At 46.4% G+C, this 25269-nt stretch overlaps 2 protein-coding genes across 8 annotated transcripts; one reads left to right on the plus strand and one right to left on the minus strand.

Annotated features, from left to right (window-relative positions):
* Positions 1 to 4937: 4937 nt before the first annotated feature.
* On the minus strand, positions 4938 to 11184 carry LOC110471062 (C-C chemokine receptor type 8). Of its 3 annotated transcripts, none has more exons than XM_021531293.4 (3): positions 8331 to 11184; positions 8166 to 8230; positions 4938 to 7270 (listed from the first exon to the last, which is right to left on the minus strand). In XM_021531293.4, exons 2-3 carry the CDS (start codon positions 8217 to 8219, stop codon positions 6191 to 6193), a joined length of 1134 nt encoding a protein of 377 aa, XP_021386968.2. In that variant the 5' UTR covers positions 8220 to 8230; positions 8331 to 11184; the 3' UTR covers positions 4938 to 6190. The 3 variants fall into 3 exon arrangements, with proteins under 3 accessions (XP_021386968.2, XP_085429419.1, XP_085429420.1); XM_085573293.1 differs by having other exon boundaries at positions 8126 to 8230; XM_085573294.1 differs by lacking the exon at positions 8166 to 8230 and having other exon boundaries at positions 8302 to 11184.
* Positions 11185 to 11286: 102 nt separating this feature from the next.
* Positions 11287 to 25241, plus strand: SLC25A38 (solute carrier family 25 member 38). 5 transcript variants are annotated; one of them, XR_014953272.1, is made up of 9 exons: positions 12592 to 12700; positions 13621 to 13742; positions 14382 to 14466; positions 14955 to 15134; positions 15576 to 15744; positions 16364 to 16530; positions 17385 to 17927; positions 21077 to 21185; positions 24665 to 25232. XR_014953272.1 is itself a non-coding variant. In XM_031503895.3 (7 exons), the coding sequence occupies exons 1-7, from the start codon at positions 11424 to 11426 to the stop codon at positions 17505 to 17507; spliced, it is 921 nt and encodes a 306-aa protein (XP_031359755.3). In that variant the 5' UTR covers positions 11288 to 11423; the 3' UTR covers positions 17508 to 21027. The 5 variants fall into 5 exon arrangements, 3 of the variants coding, with proteins under 3 accessions (XP_031359755.3, XP_021386969.1, XP_085429428.1); XR_014953273.1 differs by lacking the exons at positions 12592 to 12700; positions 17385 to 17927 and adding an exon at positions 11287 to 11498 and having other exon boundaries at positions 24665 to 25241; XM_031503895.3 differs by lacking the exons at positions 12592 to 12700; positions 21077 to 21185; positions 24665 to 25232 and adding an exon at positions 11288 to 11498 and having other exon boundaries at positions 17385 to 21027.
* Positions 25242 to 25269: the final 28 nt, after the last annotated feature.

The following is a 25269-nucleotide window of genomic DNA, read 5'->3' on the forward strand; positions in this document are numbered from 1 at the left end:
AGAGCAGGAGCAGCTTTGGGAGGCAGGGTTTTGCACAGTATCACTGGCAAGTTCAAGCTTTGTGGGCTAAAGCACTTGGTAAAGGAACATCTAGCCTGAAGGGTCAAAATGCTGTTCTCCCCAGCAGACTCAGCTTTTGCTGCCATGGAGGAAAGCCTGATGGAGGTGATTTGCTATGAAAAGAGGCTCTCTTTGTTCTCAGGAGTTTCACTAGAGTCCCCTCTGCAGGCCAGTGGGGAACAGCAGTGGCCTGGGTGTACCCGCTCCATCCTCCCAGGAGCTCTGGGACGCCGAGCTGCCCTACGTGGCTCAGCAGCGTGACACACACCACAGCCTCGACTGCACTGGCCCCTGCTGGACATTTTTTTATCTTAATTTCTCCAAAACACTAATCTCTTCTGTCTGGGTAGAGGCGCTCCTGGAGGTGCATCCCTGCCACATCAGCATCCCGTTCCTTCCATGCTGTCCTGCAGCAGAGCCCATCCAGCAGCTTTTGCTGCAGATGTGAGCAGCAGCTGCTCAGACACAGACACATACAAAAATCACAGAAATAATTTCTGTGCCTCACTTTTGAGAGAAAAGCCAGCAGAGAGAGCCTCATCCCTCCATGTCACTGTTATGCAGAGATGCAAGAAGACAACTGAGCTTTGGTGTCTTTCCAGACACTGGTGGGAGATGCATTTATTTTACATTAAAAAAGTGGGGATGTAGAAATTACACAGAGTGAGGAAGAGAGCCATTATGTCTAGGGATGAAAATGTTTCATCCTGAGGGCTGCTGAAGGGAAGAGCCATAGAAGGCTGAAGGTTTGCACAGTTTCTACAAGCAGAAGGAGCATGGCTCAAACAGATATCAAAAATCAAGAGAAACATTTATTCCCACATTAGAAATGTCACAGAAGGGATAGGGACATTGAAACACTTTAGTGCTTAGTCTCACTCATGCCTTGGTAGCCCCACTGTGTTCCTGAGCTCCAGCTGTCATACAGATATGGTGCTGTCCTGCCCTGGAGATGTGGCAAAGGCTCAGCCAGGTCTCCTGCAGGTGTCCTCCTCCCCTGGGACCGGTGACGTGCCTGTGAACTGCTCGGACCCGCCTGTTTCGGGGTGTACCTGAGTTACACTGATCACTCACAGTACATCATGAGGCTGCCCTGCTTGTGAGGTCAGCTCCAACAGTAACAGCATAGCCCAAGAAAGATGGGAAGAAGCCTTTGGTTGGGCAATCACATCCCTTCCCTCCTAGGCTCATCCAGACAGGAGGAATGGCTGCAGAGCCACACTCCAGCAAGCTGCTGTTCAAGAGGCTGAATAAAGAAATGCCCTTCCTCCCTCCTTCCCTCCTCCCCCTCCCTTCTCTGTCCCTTGTGCTGCTTATGAGAGCTGAAGCTGTTGAGTACATTAGCACCAGCACCACCCCTGTCTCTGCAGGGCTGCAGCTGAGCACACGTCAGGGCAGTGCGGTGCTGCGAGATGTGCAGACATGAGCAGAGAGGAATGGAACTGCTGCCTGCCTTGCAGTGAGCATGGCCAAAAGATCCAAGGAAACCACTCAGCACTGCTCTTTGCTCTCAGCCTAGTTAAATACCTGAGCATTAGGGAACAAGACCCATTTCCTCTACTCCTTATTGTATAGGAAAGGCAACTGGTTTGCAAACATTTCTTGCTACACAGATCTCTTCACCTTGCTGCATGCTGCAGTCAAGGTTGGTGCTGACTCAAACACCAAGGGCAATCAATACTTTTGCAATGTCCTGGCAGTCTGTGTTAGGCCAGGGCTGTGTCCTTCCTTCCTTCCTTTTGTCCACTCTCACATTCTGCACACATCTTCACACCTTCTCTGAACTTAGGCATGTGGAGGATCACAGAAACTGCACATCCTCCAAGGATGCCAGGTGAAGAAAGGGATGAATGTCTTGGCAATGCAGACCTGCATGCATGTTGCACATTCATTAATGTTAGTGGGAAATCTGCCTGGATATTGGAGCATGGTGAGGAAAAACTGTTTGCTGACACTGTTGTTTGCTTGGTGGCACTTTTTGTTTGCATAGACCTCATCCAACGTGGTAAGTCTGACCCAGCTGCTGACGCCAGCATTACACTGGGTGCCCTGGCTGCTGGAATACACTTCAAAGCTGCAGGGACACCTGGAGGCCCAGAGAGCTCTGTGGGGTCAGAATGAGGCCCCAGCAGTCACACACGTCAGCAGAGGCTGTAGGAACCCAAATCAGTGTTATTCTCAGGTGGGGATTTCTGTGACCTGTTTCTGTACATTCTGGCATTTCAGCCAAATCAGCAGAAACACAGATTTACCTAGAGCAGAAGCACACTGCTCAGAAGTCGTGCGTCAAACCTGACACACTACAGCAGCAGCTTTGCTTTGCTCAGTATTACTTGCTGCCTTTAAGGGACATTAACATTTAAGGTATGTTAACCAAATATGAATATCAGCCCACATATTACAGTTAAACCTGATATATTCAGACTAAAGTTATAATTACCTTTCAACTTCCCAAACTATTTTTAGATTTGGACAGAATAGCTAAAGCCATGGGGTTTTTTCTTCTGTCATGAGGGACCTTTCTGTATCCTCTTCTAGCATAGTCAATTATTTCCATGCTGCTTCATAATTGGTATACATATGTTTGTATATATAGTAAGTGTTTTCAAGAGGCTGAAAATAAAACAATATTCTCCTGGATATGATACAATTAACTTGGGGAGTCAGGCTTGGGGAGTTTCATATATGCTAATGTAGGCCTATCCCTGCATAGATGCATCCTTCAGCTAAGAGAAGAGTGGGACACAAATACCCTTCATTAACTTTTCTTTTTCCCCTCCCTAAAGTTTTGCCTGGTTCTGACTTCCAGGTGTAACCAGATGTTACCACAGCAGAAAGAGCAGAGTTGTGCTGCTGGCTGGCAGGGCTCCTCCTGACAGCACCAATTCCTCATCCCCAGACTGCATCCACTGGCCTGAATGAGTAACCTGAAGGTCAGAGATTCTGCCAAGGATTTAATAAGTTTGAATCCATGTTACCTTGGGAAGGAGGCTTCAGCATAATGCCAGAAAAAGCTGGATATGGACTAGTTTCTCACTCAAGGATAGTGTTTTGGGACAAGAGACATGATTACCTGTGCTAAAGTGGCAGTCCTGCAGCTCAAAGCTGAGGAAAAATCTACTAGGTTCCACTTGACACTGTTTTTTGAGGAATCTAGCAACATCAGAAGCTGGCATGGTCTCATACATCCCACTTTTTGCTGCTGTAGTTGAATAGCATTGTCCTTGAACATGCCCATACAACTGCTGCACATGTTTGCAGTGTGGCAAGTGATGAGTACCGCTGATGCCACCGCAGTGCTCCAGCCTGTCAAGGCCTTTCCATCCAGACATTCAGAGAGCATCATGAGTAGCATCAGACAAAGTCTTCATCTTTCTAAGAGACCATCTGTGCAAGTAACACCAGTAAATCAAAAGAAAACAAGTCTGACCTTTAGGTTTAAGTTTGAATGTGGGTAACAGTTACTCTGGTCTCTGTTTTAAGATGATGTGCAGAAGATTACATCTGACTGTTTTGTGTGCCAACATCATCCTAAATCCTCTTTAACCTGCCTCATCTCAGCAAAAAGAAAAAGCAAGATCAGGATATGAAGGTAAGCAGCAGACATGAGCAGGAGCAATACAACAGCTGTGGTAGAACAGCTGTGGTGGAACAGCTGAGGTGGAACAGCTGTGGTGGGTACATTTTATGCAAATAGGTGAACAGGCACTGGGGCTGTGCAGAATGTTTTAGTCTCAGCTTCTTGTGCTCCTTTCCCTTGGGAAACCCCTAAAATTTGGCATTTTCCTCAAGCTGTCAGCTTGCACAGATACAGGAATATGTCTTCTGCTCTCAATGCCTTCACAGGCACTGGAAGGGCAGCAGACTGCTCCAGGCTCATTCCTTCAGAAAGCAGTGGAGCTCTGTTACCTACAGGGGTGTTTCTGGCTACCCAGAAGAACACAGGGCAGCTCTTGCCAGCCAAGCTTGCCAGTCAAGCACTCTCCGGATGTGGGTCTCACCTCCCTTTGCACAGGAAGGCAGAAATACCAGTTTAAAGCAGTTGGATAGTGAGAAGAGTTGAGGTAAGGTCCAACTCAGAGCTCCTGGTGTTGCTGATAAAACAGAAGCCAGCTGCCTCTGGCAGAAAAACCCTTTAAGCTGCATAAAGCATCTCCTGCTTCCTTGCTAGAAGGTGTTGTGGCAACAGCAGGGCAGGATGTCCTCCAGTGAGAGCCTGAGAAGTGAAAGACTGCAAAGAATGCTCTGCATGTTTAAGCTACCCTCATGCCTAGCCTAACCACAAGGGTTGCAGCCCTTGTGGGGAAGCCCTGGATCACAGCCTCAATCCAACAGCTATGTAACAGCAATCAATGAAACCTCCAAGCAGAGGGAGATGTCCCCTAGCAGACATGCTCAGCAGAGAAAGGCCATCATCATCTTGCCAGCTTGGGCAAATGGGCTCCAGCACCTGTCCCAAAGCACTCACACAAGGGGTGCAGGGTGAGGCTGTTGAGGCTGCAGAAATCCTTCCCATCTCTGGTGCTTCAGCTGAGTGAATTTTGCTCTAGATGGCTCATGCTGTGGATCTGCAGGGGAGAGAGTTGGTGCTGTCCTCTTGCCCACCACCCTTTGGCTTTGCCCTGAATTTTTTTGAAACCCCTTCTAGAGAACCAGAAGGTTTGCATATCCAAAAAAAGCCTGGCTGGCTATAAGGCACCTGGAAGGCAGAGGCTGTACTGCTGTGCCAGGCAGTGATCCTGCTGCTGGGACCCAGGCAGCAGCTGAACTGAAGAGGAGGCAGAGAAGAGGCAGCTGGAAGGACTATTGGTTGTGTAGATCAGTCCAGGACAGAATAAAATGCAGATGCTGACACAAATAATGATGAAACAGGTTCCTCAGGTGTAAAGACTGTGCAATTACACTTCACACAGTATCTTTATTATAAAATTTAAAACATGGTGATAACTTGTAGGGAGAAAGAGAAGAGAACAAAAAGCTTTAGAAAACCATTGCATTTATCTAAGAATATTTGCACATATAGAAGTATACATATGTATATATATATGGGCATATCAGTGTGTATTTGTGTATATATACACACAGAGGCAAGTATAGCTACGCATGTATGTGTACATAGCAGCTCTATATCTATATAGATACATATAGATATATCTATACGAATGCGTAGCCATTCACATATATAAAATCAGTCATTCCAAGTTGGAACAGTAACTGGAAAGTCAACCCCATATGCCTGTTCAAGAGCAGTGACCCCACTGGCACACCAGCTACCAGTTCAAAAATGTTCATAAATCCCCTGACAGGGACGTGTGACAGCTCACACCCACTATTTTTTCCACTCTTCAGCCTTTTTACTGGTAACAATTTCTCCATCCATTCCTACAGCACTCATTCATTCCTGCAGGGGCTGTTCCTTGACGTCCACAGCACCATTTCTAAGCTACAGCTTGAAAGCCTTCCAGCCAAGAAGCTGCAGGCCCTGGTAGCAGATGTGGAGTCAGGGTCATACATAGATATTAATTCACATTGATTTTACCTAAACACGTGGACAGAATTTATTTCTTGGTTGCTTATCCAATTACTCACTAAGTTCTTCTGGGACTGGAAGCATTGTTCAGATCTGTCAACTGGGAGCCAGGCTCTGGCATGACACCTTAAACTTGGGCCCCATTTCCCTCCAAAGAGCAGGTTCCCACTTCTGCAGCGAGTCCCATCCCTGCTCACAAAGCCAACACACTCTGCTGAGACAAGGGAAGGAATGGCCAAGTGTCCAGGGTTTGGAAACATAAACAGTTCTTTTCAATACTGAGCCTGAAGGGGAGATGGTATTTTTCTAAGGTACCTCTCCATGTTGTTCTGGCAGTAGGAGTCTGCTGGTAATTTCACAAAGCAAGCAAGGCAGGATGTGCTGAGGGAAAGGGAGGATATGCTAAAAAAAAACCAAAAAACCAAAAAACTCTAAAAAGTGAGAAGAAAAAAGCAACCACAATAAAAGCAAAATCAAGCAGCTGCTTCCACTTTTCATGTTCTAAAAGGTTGCTCAAACAGCCCATGTCTGTGGATGCCCAATTGAGGATTTGTCAGTTTTAGGTCACCTGTCCAGGATGATAGTTCTGGACTTGTAGTTCTACAAGACAGTGCCAACAGAAGACAACTGTGAGGACTTTGTGTGCAGAGAGGAGTGCTTGTCCAGGCTGCGCCCACCGAAAGCCCCATAGCCTTTGCAGTTGGACAGAAAACATACAGATTTTTTGAAAGCACCACAGAGGTGCTTCTTGAACTTCTCACCCACAAAAGCATAGATGACTGGGTTGAGGCAGCAGTGGACATAGGAGAGTGCCTCAGTCAGCTCCACAGCTAGGTCTAGCCTTTGGCTTGTCTGGCAGTCATTGATGATGTGCATGTTCTTCAGAGAGTCCAAAAACAGCACAATGTTGACGGGGGTCCAGGAGAGAAAGAACAAAATGACAACAGTAAAAACCAGTTTTATTGCTTTGTACTTGTTCTTGGTATGGCACTTCTGCAGGTTTTTCAAGATGTTGTGATAGCAGAAAATGAGGACAACAACAGGGATTAGCCACCCCAGAATGTTGACTTCAAAATTACTGAAAGTCTTCCAGCCATTGTTGCCACTAGGATAATGAGGGAGGCACTTAATCTGGTTATTGTCATTTACTTCCTGGAAAAAAAGTAAGTCTGGTAATGATGCTAAAATGGCAACTACCCAAACAACCAGACTGGTGATAAACCCAATGGCAGTTGTCCGAATCCCTTGCACGTGGAGGGAGTGGACTATGGCCAAGTACCTGTCGATGCTCATGATGGTTATGAAGAAGACATTGCTGTAGAAACCAATGAAGTAAACTGAGCTGATGATTTTACACAGTGCATTTCCAAAAGTCCACTGGCTTACAATGGAGTACTGAACCAAGAAGGGCAGAGAGAATACCAAGAGGAGGTCAGAGAGAGTCAGATTCAGCAGATACATGTCAGTCATGGTCTTGATTTTCATGTAGACTGTCAGTACCCAAACAACCAAAGCATTTCCCACAAGGCCGGTCACAAACAGTATGGAGTACAGCACTGGAAATAAGGTAGGTGCAAATTCTGGAATACCTTCAGGATGACAGATGATGTGTAGTTCAGAGTAGTCAAAGGCATATTCATAGGCTGCAGAGTAGTTTGGTGTTGGTGAGGTGTAACTCATCTGTTCAAGGACAATGAAATTCACATGAGCCAAATCCCACATTAGTAGATATACCAGGCAAGAGTCAGCTCACACCAAGCTTCATGAGGACAAAATAGATGCCACAGCTGTGGTATAAGATGAAATGAGGAATGAACATGAATAGCTGGCCATCCCCTGCAAGACCCAGGACAAGATCCTTGCATCACAGGGGCAGAAGAGATCAAGGAGAATGCAACTGTGGTGGTAGAGGTTACCAGCATCCTCCTGCTGACTCCGTGTGGGGCCATGGCCCATGTCCGAGTCCAGGTGGGGTACTGAGGCCAGAGACAGGGGGCATCCTTAAACTAGCAACGACATGGGCATGGCCAGGAGGCTGAGTGCCCCTGATATGGGTTTTGGGGTCCTATTTTATGTTTCCTTCTTAAAGGAGAAGGGAGCATAACCCAGGGAGAAACTGACATGTTAACACTCATCTCCTAAAAGTTTTGTTTCCAGTTAGCTGAGTGCCAGAAATGGGATGCACCAGCAGCAGTGACATGCCCCCTTCCTGCTCACCAGCCCCTTGCAGCTTGCCCACTCCCCAGCAGCAGCCACCACATCCCTAGGCAGTACTTGTGATAGGAAACAATTAAAGAAGATGGACAGCAGCATCACTGTCAGGATGTCCTCCATAGGACACTCCTAGCACTACTTCTGCCCTGAAGGACATTCTTCTTCCACAAGCACAGTGTCATTAGCTAAAGATATTTTCACCCTGTGTTTTGGTTTCTTTCCAGAGAACAACGATCACACTGATTTCTTTTAAATGTCCATCATCTCCACCAGTACCGTGTCTCCATAGGAAAAACTGAACCTCTAAGATGTGCTACTGACCCCAGCTTGCAGGACAGCAACTCGGCAGGGAGTGACTCACCAACATGTCCTCAGAGCCACTGCTTCCCAGCAGGTCTGTCAAATTCTGCTCCATAATCCAAGTGTCTGAAAGAGTGCAAAAAAAAAAACCAAAAAACAACTGTCTTTATATAATGCATTTAAAGAAGCAGGCATACCTTTGTGTATATAGGCTGGCAATATTTACTTTATCTTATGTTGCAATGCCAAGTCGCAGATAAAGTCCTTACTGTAGCAGTGCACAGTTCCAGAATAGCTTTTCCTCTGTGTGACCTGTGTTACATTAAAGATGTATGAAACCCCAAAGCAGTGAGTTCAGCCTCTGTACTTAACACCTACAGGACGGAAATGTCAGCTTTATCTTATGTATGACCACAAACTTTTCATTCTGAGCACTTACATTCTCCAGTGGAAGAGATTTGCAATCTTCTCCACTTCTTTGAAGTGTTTCTCTCTCCCACCTGCATGCCCTGCACCTGCTGTCCCTCTCTGCAGTTCCGATACCTAGGAGAGAGGAAGTAGCGCTGTCTCTGCCCTGCTCCAAGGACTTTTGGTGAAGATGGCTGAGGGGGATGGTCCAATGCTGCCAATAGCCAGCGATGGCAAAGGGCCACGTATTTGCTTTAACATTTCATTTTTCCTTGGAAGGCACCTTCCCCCCGCACCCTCCTAAGCACAGACAGGAATACCTAAGGCCTGCTGTGACCTCATCCAGACCCAACACAGCTTCCATCCCACAGCTCCGATCTTCCCCACAATACAAGAAACAGGGGAAAGAGCAGCCCTACTGAGCAACAGGCAACATTTGAAGTGTGTGTATCTCCTTAAATACTGCTGCACTCCACTAGAGCTTGGTGTCATTACTGAAACTCAGGCAAGTCATGTTGCATTAATAAACAGACAGAACTCAGTTTCCTCAAGCAGAAAAAACCAATTCTTTATTAACATAATTCATTTTTATACAGTTTTCATAGACCTTGTGTTCAACTCCAATTGGCTACTAGTTTTCTTGCCACTCAATTAATTGGTTAGTAACTTGCATTTTTCCTTTCCATCAAATCTCTTTATTCTTGGATTGTTGATGTATTTTCTTCACTGATTCTCATGGGACAGATCTATTGTTTATGCAGGTGCAAACTTATTTTTTTTATTAAAATAGGTTGTTGTGTTAACTGTCTTCATTCTTATGACTTTTCCTTATGGGAACTTACAAGCTACTGCTAGCTTAACTAGAGCAGCAGGGCCTAAACCATATTTAATAAGACCTTTCTTTTATAATATTTCTACCGGCCTGCAATAAGTCACATCAACTTTTTGTTTGTTTTTGAACAAACAGCACCTCATTGGGCATCAGTCCATAGATGTGCTGCTAGAATCCCCACGTGGAATGATCTCAAATGCTTTGAATGTCCACCTTCACTCACCATTGCTCCAAAGGCAGAGTGATAAATTTCTGTGAACCAAGAAAACTGCAACTATTGCAAGTGTAGCAGTGGATGGCCTTCCTTGGCCATGGTGGGCAGTGTGATATTAGGTCAAAGTTTTTCATGTGAGTCGAGCCATGACAGCCAAGCTCTGCTGGGTATTAACTCTTACAAAGCCTGAAACTAGGAATTAAAACCAGAAGCAAACTCTTCTGCTACAGGCAGTGTTACTGGCAGTTGCTGGCAGCGCTGAAGCTTGATCTCCACTGCCCTAATGCAGGATTAAAACGGCACACACAACTCTGTTGGTGCTAAAGTGGCAAAGAAAACGATCAGGAATTATTCAATGTGGAAAAAGATGTGTCCACCAAATGGGAATTTGGCAGTTCTCTCAGCTTTCATCTCCTAAATAAATGACAGGCTATGTCAGAGCACAAGGACAGTGACATGAAGGGACGCGGCTCCCTCTGCTGGGCATTCCTGCAGAATTGAGGCACATCCCTGCAGAGCAGTGCAGTTTCACCTCCTCATTCATCACGAGGCGTGTTTTAAGGAAGAAAACACTTCCATAGCAAGATAAATACCTGGAGACTGCTATTGCTGCCAGGTTTTCATGCTGGATGAGCTCTTTCGTGGGATGTATGCCATTTGGCCAATATTGTTGCAGCCCATTTTGCTTCAGAAAACTACAAAAATGTCAATTGTTGCTCCACGCAAAGACATGGAGGGAGAGGATCCAGCCACACCATACCCAGTTCCACACAGAAACATTTCAAATGCATCACTTGAGTTTGTTGGCCTTACTAGAGTTAAGCTTACTCCTCTAAACAGCCAGAAACATGCAAAAAAAAATAGCCAAAGGGACTTTTTCAAAATGACACATATACCCCAGAAAGCTTCCTTATATAATCAATTGTATCACAGATGATGATGCATTGGGTTTACAAGGAAAGGTTTTGGTAGCAAGGGGGCTGCAGGGCTGCCTGATGTGAGAAGATCCAGAATCTGCCCCTGTGGCGGCAGTAGCCAGTTCCAGATTACTCCAAGATGACCCTGCTGGTGATTAAAGCTGAGCCCACTGGTAATATTGGTAGTGCCTCTGTGATTCAGAAACACTGTGCAGCAGCAGCTGTGAGAGAGGGAGAATACGTGAGAGAAATCCCCTGCAGAGTCCACAGTCAGGGAAGATGGAGGGGAAGGAAGAGCTGCAGGCAGTGGAGCAGAGATTCCCATGCAGCCTGGGATGATGCATGTTGTCCCTGTGCAGGTACACAATGGAGCAAGATGTGAGGCAGAGAAAGAAGCACTAGAAGGGAAGGAGACAAGCTGATCTTCTTTTCCATGAGTCAACAGACAAAGTTAGTTAATGAAATGAAAGGCAGTCACTCATCCAAAGGAGGGAACTGCTTAACAAGAGAGGAGTTGCCAAAGGGAAGAGGGAGTCCATAATGAAATTATTTTTCTACCCTGTGTGTTAGGCTTGCAAAAGTACTTCATTTTTTTCAGAGAAAGTATGAGAAGTATATTCTCTCCTTCTTCAGAGGCTGCCACAAGGCAAAGCGAGCACAGGAGAGGAAGTGGTTTGTGCATAATGGCTATTGCTGCACACAGGGTTGTCTTTCTAGGAACACCTGGAGCATGATGTTCTGGACGTGTCATTCCTTACTTGGCCAAGGCACAGTAGGTAGGCAATTCTTAGAAAAGCAGCTTGCCAAAGCCGCAAGTTGCTCCTCCCAGCTCCTGCAGTTTTGTTATTGATAAGCAATGTCTGGCTCTGCAGGCACAGCGAAGCCACAGTCTCAGGGCTGGCACAGGTCTAATATTGAAACACTTCATTTTGGTGCCTCACTTCTTCAATGCTGTGGAAAGCCAGCCTTCCTCTGCTCTGGGCCCAGGATGTGGACCAGCAAGTGGAAACATTAGCGATAGAGGTAAGGAAGTGTCAGCGTGCATCTCAGGTTTCTGAACAACACAGTATCCATAGGAAGCTGGTTTTGTGGGGAAGTGGGAGTGTGAACTGAAGGAAGACATGATGCCAGTTCATTCTGCCATTATGAACTGACCCTTCCCACTGCCTACGTCTGACAAAGCGTGCTGGGGGCACAGTTGCTGGATACAGCACAGAGTGCTGGAATATAGAGTACAGTTGGTGGAACTGAGTAAATTCTGCTGATCCCAACTTCAGGCCATGGAACTGTTGGAGAAAGTCCAGAGGAGGCCACAAAGTTCCAGAGGACTGGAGCACGTGAAGACAGGTTGAGAGCACTGGGGCTGTCCAGCTTGGAGAAGAAAGGTTGTGTGGAGATCCCATAGAAGCCTTCTAGTATATGGAGGGGACCTACAGGGAAGCCAGAGAGGGACTCTTCATTGGGAACTGCACTGATAGGACAGGGAGTAGTGGGCATAAATTGAAAGACAGGAAATTTAGCTTAGATATTAGGAAGAATTTTTTTTTTTCTGTGAGGGTGGTTAGACACTGGAACAGGTTGTCCAGAGAAGCTGTCGATGCCCCACAGCTGGCAATGTTCAAAGCCACACTGGATGGAGCCTTGAGCAATGTGGTCCAGCGGGAGGCGTCCCTTCCCGTAGCACGGGGGCTGCAGCTAGATGAATCTCAAAGATCCACTTCAGCCCCTTACCGTTCTACGATTCTGTATAGAACGTCCAAAAGCCGTGACAAACACGCGACCCGGGGGCAGAGGCCGCTGGAGAGGAGCGGGCTGGGGGTGGGGAGCCGCCGCTCGCCACAGGCCGCGGCGAAGCGAGACGGCGGCGGGCGGAGGGCTACGGGAGCCGCCTGCGCCGGGCGGGGCGGGGCTGCGGGCGGGGCTGGCTCGGGGCCGGGCGGGGCTCCGGGCGGGCGAGCGGGGCTCCCGGCGGGGCGGGGCTCCCGGCGGGGCTGGCTCGGGGCCGGGCGGGGCTCCCGGCGGGGCGGGGCTCCCGGCGGGGCGGGGCTCCCGGCGGGGCGGGGCTCCCGGCGGGGCGGGGCTCCCGGCGGGGCGGGGCTCCCGGCGGGGCGGGGCTCCCGGCGGGGCGGGGCTCCGGGCGGGCGGGGCTGCGGGCCGGGCCTCGCCGCCGGCCGGCGCGCTCCGGGGCGGCGGGCGGCGTTGGGATGCCGGGCCGTGAGGCGGAGGTACGGCCGCGCCGGACTGGGCCGGGGCGCTGCGCCCGGGCCCTCCTCGCTGCTCTGCCGGGAGCGACCGGGGCGAGGGGGGCTCGCTGCGCTGCTGCGTCGTGTTCCGCGGCCTCGGGCGGCGGGGGCACGGGGCACGGGCCCGGCCCCGTGACGGTGGGTCCGGGCATTGCTGGCTCGGAGTGTGCCCCTCACTGCTTCTGATCTGTCCGTGCTTTCTAGTCTGTTGTGATTCTGCTGCGCCGAGGGGCTCAGACACTCCTTCTTGATTAGCGAACACCGTTATAGGTTTATAATAACACAAACCCTCTCTAAACACCTAAAACCCTTCACCCTGCCGTGGGCTTTGTGCCTCCTGCCGTGTTGTTTCCCGAGAGGCGCCGGGCGGCCGCAGCCGCTGTGGGCAGCAGAGGCAGCCTCGGCTGAGCAGGCCTGCGGTGCTTTGGGGCGCGGCAGGGGCTGGGCAGGGCTGCCCGGCAGCGCCCGTGGCAGCGGGGAGACCCTGGTGAGCGGGTGGGACGGAAGGGTTGGAGGTGCTGCCAGCAGAGGTGGATGGGACTGCGGCAAAGGTACAGGTAAGTGGTGAGAAGGGGAACACCTATTTCCCTTGGCGTGGCATAGGGTAACCAAATGGCTACTAGTACATTTGATGTTCAGAAAACTCTTACCAACCACCGAATTTAAAGGCGATTCTGAACTACCTCCCAGAAAAAGCAGAGAACCCAAAAACCACAAATAAAACTTGATTAGCCTCAGAAACAGCCTGGAAAATTTTCCTAAGCAGTACCCTAAGCAGCTGTCCTTAACATCTGGGGTCAGCACGCCTTCCTTCCAATAGCATGTGACGTGTCAGCTGAAATATTTCCTCTTGTGCATTTTTAATTAAATGGCCATTTAAAGTTCTGTTCTTTCTCTTCCAGATGCATCCAGTCCTAAAGGCCTTTGTGTGTGGCTCCATCAGTGGCACTTGTTCCACGCTCCTCTTCCAACCCCTTGACCTGCTGAAAACCCGCCTGCAAACTCTGCATCCTGCTGTGAATGGGTGAGAGGAGGGGGCTGTGTCTGCCTGGGGGTCCTGGAGGTGCTCTGCCTAGGCTTCTGCCCCATTTTCTGCCTGGGGCTTGGAGTTCAGAGCTGTAATTTGGGAAATCAGTCTTTTTAAAAGAGGAGGTATGTTTTTATATTATGGAGAAGGATTGTTATTTTGCTCCAGAAGAACAAAAATGCCTGTGAGTGGTTGTGAATGCCATCAGAATAACTTGTAACCTCAACATTTGTTCTCATCTGAGATACTGGTGTTTGCTGGAGTGGCTACCATGCAGTTTCATGGGATATCCTCTGCCTGAAAAAAATCTTGTATAGTTGTCAGATAATTTTTCATGGGTGCAGCTTGGTGTAGTCAACCAACAATCTGCTGCTGCTAACAAAGAGAGTGAGCGACTAAAAATGCTAATGGGTGTTACAAGTTGTGTGAGATACAGAAGGTCATAGAGAAGCCCTGGAAAGAGCAACCAAGAAAAGCAGACTGAGATGAGGAAGAGCACCTTGGAGATGTTCCTTGGAGTTCATGCACCTTGGAGTTCATGCACAGAGATTTGAATGAAAGGGGTGGCTGTGGAGTACACCTGCCAAGGAACAGAAGCAGGTAATTTCTTCAGTTCCTGTCTTGTCTTTCTTTCAGGTCTGGTCGTGCTGGGATGGTGACACTGCTCTTTAGGGTTGTTCGTACTGAGAGTATTCTGGGGCTCTGGAAAGGTGTCTCTCCAGTAAGTGTCTGGTTTAATTCTGACTTGTAAAAATAAATAAATAAATAAGCTTACTGTTTATTGCTAATTATGTCTGCCTGAATTTAAATAGCCAACTCTTGTACAATTATGAGTGAACCAACATGATTTAGATTACATCCTATTTTAAGGATGAATTGAATTGAATTTCACTGATTTGATTATGGCAGTCCTGAGCAGCTGAACACTTGAATACTTTTGCAAATGTGGTGTGGCAACTGCAGGAAGTTCATTTTGGTTTGGGATATCCTGTTCCTAGAAAATTGACATTGAGGAATGCAGTAAATCCTGGTATAATTTGAATAATTTGTCTGTCAGTGCCATAAAAGATTTCTACCTTATCTTCTTTCCTCAGCATGTTAACTTCTACAAAGCTTCCTATCAAGCTCAACAGTTTCAGAAATGTTTTGTAGTATATTTTGTCTTATGTAAGCTTTTTTTCCCTTCATCTGCATCTGTTTCTCCTGAAGTCCTTTGCAAGATGCATTCCTGGAGTTGGGATTTACTTCAGCACATTGTACATGATGAAGCAAAAGTTTCTTGTGGACCGTTCACCCACAGCCCTGGAGTCTGTCTTCCTGGGTGCCGCTGCTCGTGCAGTTTCTGTGATTTGCATGTTGCCAGTGACTGTAGTGAAGACCCGATACGAGGTATGAGTTTCCAATTAGTCCCCTGTTAATGGTGTCACACACCTTCCTTGTGATGCAAAATAAATCCTTCTGCCTGGAGAAGGTTGCTGCCACTTGAGTACCACCAGGAATGTAGTCCTGATTTCACCTCAATTCACGCATTGTGCAGGAAATGAAATTTTGGCAAGAAGATGAAATAGAATTCACCTTAAGATTTGTAAGTTTCAATTGTATACAATGTTTGTGTACCATCTTTCATATGTTACCTTCCTGAAGGATTATTTTAAAGGCTGAGGTAGGTGAAACCCAATTTTTGCCTTGGGTTGTCCTCTGAGTTGCCATCTTGGGCATCATATTAAGTTCACACTACCATTTGTTGGGATATTATATCCTCAGGGTACATGTAGGGCTCCTCAATGTGTGTCAGGCACGTGGATGACTGACCTTTGTCTGCTCTTGCAGAGTGGAAGATTTGGCTATGGGAGTGTGTATGGAGCCCTGAAGAGTATCTATCAGACCGAGGGGGCTCGTGGCATGTTCAGTGGGCTCACAGCAACGCTGCTGCGGGATGCACCCTTCTCTGGCATCTACCTGATGTTCTACACACAGACCAAAAAGCTCACACCTCAGGGTGAGGCTGAATGTTGCATGCTGGGTGGAAAATGTTCCTCTTCTTAGATCCTGCCCTGCAGCTGACAACCAGCATGCTCTGCTTGTTGCCCTCCACCTCGGAAGTTAAATTAGTCTCCTGTAGGGCTTTGGGTCACTCACTCACATTTGCCTGTGGAGAACTGTAGACCAATAGCTGAGGTCAGTGCAGAAATGGAGACTGGCCCTAAATTGATTGATTGTCTTCATGAAGACTGATGCATAACCGGGTTATGTAACAGTTGAAAGACAGGGTGTCTTAAGCAATGCTTGCTTCTTCTGCTTGTGTTGCATACTGCTCAGTTTCCACTAAACTGGGGCTTCTCTGATATTTGAACTCACTGGGACAACTCTTGTACATTTTTTTCTTTTCTGATTTTCTGTCAAATTAAGTTTTCCAGCAAGTGAGACTTTTCAATAGTGCCAACTTTTGACTAGTAGCCACTTTTGCCCTTGAAAATTGGTTTCTCTAGCTGCACGGATTTTAACTTTTCTTAGGCTCTGATGTTGAGTTAATCATTCAAAAGCTTTCACTTTGTCATGTAGCATAAGTGTACCTGTCCTGAATGGTGTCTGAGTGTGTTCCCTTTGCTCTGTTGCAGACCAGATGGATCCAGTACTTGTGCCGTTGCTGAATTTTGGCTGTGGGATCTTTGCAGGGATCTTGGCCTCTTTGGCAACGCAGCCTGCTGATGTTGTCAAAACACACATGCAGCTGTCACCCCAAAAGTACCACAGGACAAGCCAGGCCATTGCCTTTATCTACAAGGTGAGGTGAATCCCTTTTGACATGCACAACCACATCCTTAGTTCTGATTCCTTTGCTCAAAACTCAGCTTTGCTGGGGAAGTTGTTGCCTTTTAAAGGAGGTGGACAAGTGTCAGTGTTTCATCTGCTCTTGCAGTTGGACAATTCACTGTCAGCATTTTCAGGATGATGAAGGGGGTCATGCTGTGGTAGACCAAGTGTGCGGTGTGAAATGCTGGTTTCAGATACAAAACAGCTATAAAATAATTGTTTGCACTCTAGACATCAGAAGAGAAATAAATGTCCAGGTCCTAATTGCAGGAATGGGATGGAGAAGTAGTCAAAGCCCACCTTTCCCTTCCTGCAGTCAGAAGGGCAGATCTTGGAAGATTCACTCTGTTTCCATATTGGACTCTATTCCTAAGAAATAATCTGTTTATTTTTGTATGCATTTTTATGTACCTCTTTTTCCTCAAATCATGTTTTTTGCTTCAATACTTAGAAATCTCAGAATAGCTGAGAGACTTTTGTAAATATGAAGCTCCAAAAGAAAGACTAGCCATTTTCCTGTAGTGTCTGGAAATGATCACACCCTTGCCTTTTCTTTGTTGGACTTGAGTCTGGCTATCCCCATCTGTTGTCTCCATCTTGGCCTTCCTTTTTTCTGCTCCCTGCTCTTCCTGCTTTTCTGGGTAGTCCTGCAATAGTACAATGCTAGTACAGGTTCTTCCTAAACACTATTTAAGCCGAAGTCTTTCAGAGACTGATCCAGGTCTGGGGTGAAATACATCCTTGTGCTCTTCCATGTAATATACGATGAGAAATTAAAACCCTTTAGGCAGATTGGGATGAATTGCTGTTTATCTCCTGTTACAGGACTTCGGGCTGGTTGGCTTTTTCCGAGGTGGTGTGCCCCGAGTTCTCAGGCGCGCTCTCATGGCAGCAATGGCATGGACGGTGTATGAACAGATGATGGAAAAAATGGGCTTGAAATCCTGACTGAGTTCCACAAGAAAGGACCAACTTCACTCCTTCTCCTGCTTGTGATCAGCTGGCACTGAGAAGTTCTCAGTTCCACAGAGGAATAAGCCTTCCCCAGCCTGGAGGAAAAAAGCCCTTCTGAGACCGGGGATTAGGCCTTTTGGCAAGTAGAGGAAAGGAAGGATTGGATCTTTACATTGTTTGATCAATGCATTCCAGAAGGACTGCACTTGGAGACTGCCATGGGAAATGACAGGGTTTTCACAGCCTGGTCACTATGCTGAGAAGCCCCTTTTAAAAATAACTCTGTGCTCACCACCTTCATGCAATGAGGCAGTATTAGAGCAAAAGTTTTTGAGGAGAAAACAGTGATGGCAGAACCTGCTAGCCTGTTCCTTGTGGGCATAACCAGAAAGGCCACAGTGACCACCATCTGATGTAAATCCTTCTTCTTCATATGCTTTATTCACACAGGGGAACACTAGGCCCTGGTGGGAAACTGGATGTGTCTCGTGATACTTACATTGCAGGAGTGGGTGAAAGAGAAATGAAGTGCAGGGGAAAAGCTACAAGCATGGTCTCTGTCATCACTTTTGTACTGTGGGTGATCGCAGAGAAAGTAACTGGAACCTCCTTGCTGTGTTATGTGTTATTATGTTATTGAGCACCTTAACACTCTTGAAATGTTCTGCCTCTACAGCAGGGTTTGCACAGGAATTAAGAAGCATAAGGCACTTTAGAATTGATTGCTGCCAAAGTTCTACTTGTTCTCTTAAAAAAAAAAAAAGCTGCTGGTCTAACTACAGCAGGAGCACTCAAGTGGGTTTTGTTGGGGTTTTTTATGCAGTTGTCATAGAGACTTACTTGCTTCCTATTCTTTATTTGTTAATCACTGATCAATACCGTCAGTGTGAACTGATCCTTAGAAGTAGCTTTTAGAGCCATGACTAATAATGCATATATGTATAATGGAAACAGATACAGATGCTGGCACTTCAAATTTTCCTTAAAACATTGCTGATTGCATGTGGAGTATGTTTTGGTTTGGAAAGAAAAAGTTGCTATTTCTGTAAGCTTGCTCCGAAGTTTGAGCCCTGTGGGTACTTGGTAGTGACCTATAATTCCCTTAGGGCTCCACACAGACTCTTCTCATCTTCCTGGCTGATCCTTTTCTCTTATGAGGTAGTCCATATTCGACTATGAATATGGACTGAGTTTAAATACACTTTTCATCCTCTGTGCCTTCTTACTCTTTTTTACTGTGTTACTCAGACCTCACAGTTTGTGCCAGGTGCAGCTTGATTCCCCCCTTCACTTGTGCCACTGTGATGGATTGGATCCCTTGCAGCTCTGTTAGCATGGGCGTGAAGCTGGCGTGGAAGTGTGCATCATGTTCTTTAGTGTGCCTTGCAGAAGACTTAGCTTTGGCTTTTGTTTTCTTAAATATCTAGGCATATTGCAATTCTAGAACCAGAGCACCTGTCTCTAAACATGAAGAGATGACACTGTAGCTGTATGAACAACCAGTGCTGTTGTTCATAAATTTTAGAGTGTATTTTGGGCAATCACTGCCTGCCCAGGCAGCTTCCCGAGCGCAAGAACAGAGGGGATGTGGATTGTTAAAGTGCTGCCTGTTTTCAGACTCAGCCCATCTGCGAGGGGAGGTTGGTGCTCTCCAGTGCAGGAGTCTCCAAAATTGGTGGTGGAGGATTCTGTGTGCACATGTCTACGTGTTAGCAACAAAGCACTGCATCAAATCAGGCATGTGGCACATTATTTGCTAAATCCTAAATGTGAACACCTGTTCCTTTCTTTTGCTGTTCCTTCTGCCCTTAGTGACCAGAACTTGTGAGAGTGCCTGAAACCATGGTAACTGCACATCCTGCTTGTTTGCCATCCTGAGCATTACTGACACAGAGCTGGAGAACCAAGTCTAGGACTGATGACCTGGCAGAATAAGGTGGCAATTAGATGAGTTACTTCATTTGTCCTTTATTCCCCTGTGTATGCACCAACATTGTGCTGGGAGCCTGAATTAACTTGGTGCTTTATGAATCTGGCATGTGAGTTGGATCTGTTGATCATCCTGGGCTGTGGTAGCCAAGGGCAGTGTGTGGGGTCACCTGCAAGGTGCTTCTCACATATTTTGTTCCTGGTTTAGCAATGGCAAACTTGTTTAGCAATGTGCAACTCATGCAGACAGAAACTTAAGCTCTTAAAATGAGGCAGGCAAGCAAAGAATGTGAGGTAATCTGGAATTAAGTAAGGTCCTCATCAGAAACCTGAATTTCAAGAACACTTTGGTGGCTTTTATGTCCCTGTACTCCTGCTTGGTCAAGTAACAAAGGAAGAAGTAGAGAGTTTATTCCCATTTGTTAATGTTTCAAGTTCTGCTGTGGGATTTTTTTGTTTGCTTTAAATCGGGAATCAGGCCTAAAGCAGTGTTATCTTTTACTTTAGGAAAGCTTTTCCATTCTGCTTTGGTGCTTTGTTATTGGAGTAGAATGAAAAGCTATATGATTTTTGGCTTGTGGATTAACCTGGGCTCCTCCGAGTTTAATAAACAGAGAATCTAAATTGCACTGTGTTTCATCTACCATTGGTGCTGCAAATCCAAAAGCGTATCTACCTGTAAGTTGGAGAGAATGAATTCTCTAGTGCAAGCTTTTTGTTTTTTTCTTTGTTACTTCTTTTGTTGGATGTCATATATGGGGGAAGGGAAAGTCTGAAGTTCTGCTTCGCTCTGTTCTGAAAGCTTTATCCCATGGTCAGGCATAAGACTGTTTCTCAGCTCTGGTCCTTACTGTCCTTCACCCTTTTCTCCTCTTCAAAAACATTCTGTTCCTGAAGTGATTTATTAAAGTTACTCCTTGATAGCTGTAGCAAGTCAAGACAATCAAGTGCATGGACTTGAAGTTTATGTGTATTCCCCTTGAGGTTTAATGCTTCTACATAACAACAAATTGTCACTGTACAGCCTAAAGGTAAAGTAAATCAAATAAAAGATCTGGACAGAGGTGCTTAATCACCTGCCTGCATCATGCCAGCAATTCAACACTAGCAATCTTGTCAGATAATCATTTCCAAAGCCATCTTGGCTTGGATTCTGGAGACAGTGGTGTGCTCCCTCTGCACTTCAGGATCTCAGGACTTCAAGTCCCTCTTAGACTGACCTCTGTTGCTGGCAGTGCACTGGTAGTGATTGTGCGCTGTCTCTGCTTGCCCCTGCAGCTGTGGCTAAGAACACAGCTGGCTGGCATGTTGAGGCAGGTAGTGTTTAAGTGAGTTGTAAGGACACAAGAGAAATAGTCTGATTATTCATGCTTTAGAAACTATGTTTTCACTATTCCTGTGTGATGATTTGTTTGGGTTTTTGTTTGTTTGTTTGTTTTTTTTTTCCTCCAAGTCTCTTAAACAGAACTGGAGCTTTGGAACATTGCATAGCTTTGAGTATTGTGAATGCTTCTGTGTCTGTATAAAATATTTATGTGAAAAGGTGTATTATATGTTTATATTAAAAACTGGTTGCTAAAATTAAGGATGTAATCTCTTCAGTGTGCTTTTTTTTTTTTTTTGAACACACATAGACAAGCCCCAGACTGATTAAATGCACAAGGGATTGGATGGAGTAGAGGCTTAAGAAGGCAAGAGGAGTTTCCCAAGAAGACTGTTGGATGTGTTCAGAGCCCATAAAAGGCAAGGAATATTCTCTTTTTGTGTGGTGTATAATATGCACAGGTTGTGCTAGTACAAAATCAACTTTGCTTAATGGAAAAACCAGACAGCACTGGGGAATGTTGTGTTTTACTCAGCTTCCTCTGCCTGCCTGCTGTGTGCAAAGACAGATGGCTGTTGAATCCCTGTACTAGCTGGTGAAATACCTGCCTTCAGGACAGTGGCGTTTTAAACTCTCTGGGGAGAAACTGTTTTTAGTCTCCTGCTGATGAGGTTTTTGCTACGCAGGCAATCTGATCTCAGCAGGGGGCCAGAAATTGTGCCTGGGACACAATTGTCTCCTGCAAGGCATAATGCAAGGGAATGCTGGATTGCTGGTATCTTCTCTTGCTGTCACAGTATGGTCCTGGGATTCAGTAGCAGGCAGATTGTGTTCAGCAAAATGTTGATACTGAGATGTGCATCTTCCAGATGTGAAGATCCCAAGCCTTTTTTCTTGCTTACATAATACATTCTTACATGGAGCAATTTTCATGGAGGGTTATGTGTGTGTAAGAGACCTACCAGACAGTACTGAGGTGCAGCCTTGTGCCAGCTGAACCTGAATTGCTTGTGCAGGTTCCTGGTAGCAAGTTAGGCCTGGGATAGTGCCTGGTCCTGCACACAGGGCTCTGCAGAGCTCTCCTGCTGCCTTGCAAAACCACCTCCTCTGTAGTGGGTGTTGCCATCCATGCTGCTGACAGCTGCCCCAGCTGTGAGGAGATAGCAGACAAGCTCCCTAACCCTTCTGGATGGTAGAAGGTGGGGAAGATTGAAAGTTTAAAGGTGCTGTGGTTGTAACAAAACATTGAGTTACAGATCTCCCTTCCTCATTAAAAATGGGCAAACGCTTTGCTTGCTTTTTTAATTTTAATGAGTTTTGTGCCACACATAATCAGTGACGCCAGAATTGAGCAGAAAAGATTCCTCATCCCACACAGGCGCATATATATGTGTACTCTTGTGAACTCCATGTGGGTTTATTGAATATGCTTATCCCTTCTGGCTTTGGTGTTTATTTCAAAATAGCAGGCTGATTTTCTGCATTTGCAGTTTCTTAATTTGTGATTTTATCACCATAAAATGTTTTAGGAGTTTTTATCATAATGCATTAAGGAGTTTTAGTAAAAAGGACAAAATCCCAGTAAGAGGTTAAAATGAGACCTCTGCAAGTTTTGTAGCAGGTATTAAGCAATTCTAACTTTGTACAACTAGAAATAAATTTGCCAAAATATGTTTTCCCAAAACATGTAAGAAGTAATAACAAGCCTTTGAAACACAAGCCAAAATGGAATTTATAAGGAAAGCACAGTAACATTAGTGCAGTTTCACTGAAAGTGGGTTATCTTCATAGTTCTTCTTTGCCTTCTCCAGGGGTGCCACACCATCTCTTGGGTGACACCCACTGTCATGTTTGGTGGGGAAGATATTGCCTGAAAGGCTTTCTGCCTGAGCCTCTTGCCCAGGCACACAACCCAACCCCCTCATGGCAGGAGCTGTTCTGGCAGCACAGAACACCTCCTCTGCAGCCCTGTGAGGAACCCTCTCTCCCAGCACTGGGTCCTGGTACAGCCCCCTGCTCAGAGGCTTCTGGCCAGGGCTGCTGCTCTGCTGCAGCCTGGGCTGGCTCTCTGGGAGATATTCTTTCTGGGGCTTTGTGACCATCCCAGGCACCAACTTGAGGTCCTCAGTGTAGCACCCAAAGGCTGGCGGTAGCTCTGTGATGCTTCTCTCTGAACGTGTGGGCTCTGAGTCTCCCTGGCACTTCAGGAGGACCAGTGCCTCAAATCTGCCTTTCCTGGCTTTGCTGCTGCAGAGCAAGGCTATTCCCAGGGGCTGCCAGCAGCTTGCATGTAACTGTGTAACAGAGTTCAGTGTGAACTTTAGACCAGGGAAACCTTGTGTAAAACGTGATAAGATAGATACACTTTCACTTGAGGGACACGTCCATTAGTAACAGATCTACTTTAAATTGTCATGTTATACAGATAAAAAAATAAAGCAAGCTTTCAGGTTATTTAAGGAAATAATTAGAAATACTTTATTGTCAAGCTTCATCACCACTTTTCCAAGCCCTCTCATGGGCTGTGGGTTTCATGGTCTGCCAGAAAGGGCCCATAAGTGTAACAATAAAAAGTAAATGAAGTATTAGTGATGCTAGAGTCTAAAACACTTACCAGTGGCAGTCTTTTGATAACATCATACTTACTGCAATATTCAATACTTAATTTCCAATCATTATGTTCAAACACATTTTTAATACAGATGGGTTTCAATTGTGACGAAGAGCTCTCTAGGTGAAATCTATTACCCACATCATGATGACATCACCACCACCTCTCCTCTTCCTTCCCAAGATAGTATTCATCCTGCTCCTGTCTCCTTAGGAGGGACACAGTTTGTACACAGCCCCATCAGGTCAGCTCTCACTATCCACAGTGCACTTATCAAAGTGCCACAGGCGTCTCTAATCTCTCAGGCAATAATAGTTCACACTCTGGCCGAGGGCTCACTAACCTGTTGCTGAGTTTCATTTTACATACTTTGTCACCACCGTGTGGCAAATGTTTGACTTACTCTCTTACAGCATATTCTAAAGCTGATTACTGGTAATCTCGCTAATTAACACCATCTAATAAGCACGAAGAAAAGAAGGATAGAGAGCCATTTTCCAGGAGATAAAGAACACACATGAGACGATGTTGTAACCTGCTACTTGAGCAATTCTTCCTCAGAGTAACTCAGGGCTCAGGCATCAAAAAGGAGAGTCCAGGCCCAGTCACTCTGATGTGGTTATATGAGGTTAAAATAGAAGGGAGAAAATTAAAGAAACACTGTTGTTAGAAAAAATGTGAAGATTAATTATCACTTGCAGAAGGCATTTGCAATAGTATTTGCACAGTCCAGAAATCTGTCCAGAATGTATCCACATCTTGACGATAGGAAACATAGTAAAGTATCACTTTTTTCTTTTTTTCCAAGAAATTTCTTTGTCAGGTCTGTGTCTGAGAACAGGACAAGGAAGATAGTGAAGATTTTTAATCTTATCACTTTCTGTGGTTTTTTAAAAACAAGCAACAGCAAAAAAATCCAAAATCCAACAACACACACAAACCTGGGCAACTACCACAAAAAATGTCTACTGCAGAATGAGGATGTGTAAGTTCAGTGTCAAGTTCACCTGTTTTTACTGTCATTTCTGCAAAGGACAGGAACAGCCTTGGCTGCCCAAGCTCTCCTGTGTGGTGCCAGAGCAGTGCCTCTGCAGGGAGGAGCAATGTGGGTGCAGGGAAGATGCTGCAGCTCCTTAGAAGCTTCCCCCCACAGCAGGCAATTTAGAGCCTAGATATAATTAATCAAATAATCACCAGCCCTCTGAGAGCATTTACTTCACTTTCAGCAGGAAAATGGAGCTAGCTGTAAAATGTTTAAAATAAATCTTTGCTTTCTATTCACTTCAGAACCTCAAAAACAGCCTTGAGATTGCTTGGAGCACAAGCCTCAGGATGCTGTGAAGCAGCACAGACTGACAGAACCACAGAGCCAGTTCAGTTGGAAAAGGCCTCTGAGATCGTGGAGTCCAAGCCATGACCAAACACCACCCTGTCAACCAGACCTTGGCACTGAGTGCTTCGTCCTTACACACTTCACTGGACGGTGACTCCACCCGGGCGGCCCATTCCAAAGTCTAAAACTCCTTCTGTGAAGAAATTCCTCCTAATGTCCAACCTAAATCTCCCCTGGTGAAACCTAAGTACTCCTGTCCTGTCGCTGGTTGCAGGGTCGAGATGCCGGCCCGCACCTGGCTACGCCCTCCTCTCAGGCGGCTGTAGAGAGCGATGAGCTCACCCCTGAGCCCCCTTTCCTCTGGGCTAAACACCCCCGGCTCCCTCAGCCGCTCCTCATAGGACTCACACAGCAGACTGGGTTTTTTTCCCTTCTCTGGATTCATAATCCCCCAAATCCTACGAACCCTTAGAACCGGTGTGGGGAAGGGGCGGGAGGAGGCGCCCGGCCGGGGATGCGGGGCGGCGCTCCCGGCGCGCGGCCTCGCCCCCGAGGCGCC

Source organism: Lonchura striata, chromosome 2 (assembly GCF_050655825.1).
Source record: "Lonchura striata isolate lonStrDom1 chromosome 2, ASM5065582v1, whole genome shotgun sequence".
Classification (NCBI taxonomy): Eukaryota; Metazoa; Chordata; class Aves; order Passeriformes; family Estrildidae; genus Lonchura; species Lonchura striata.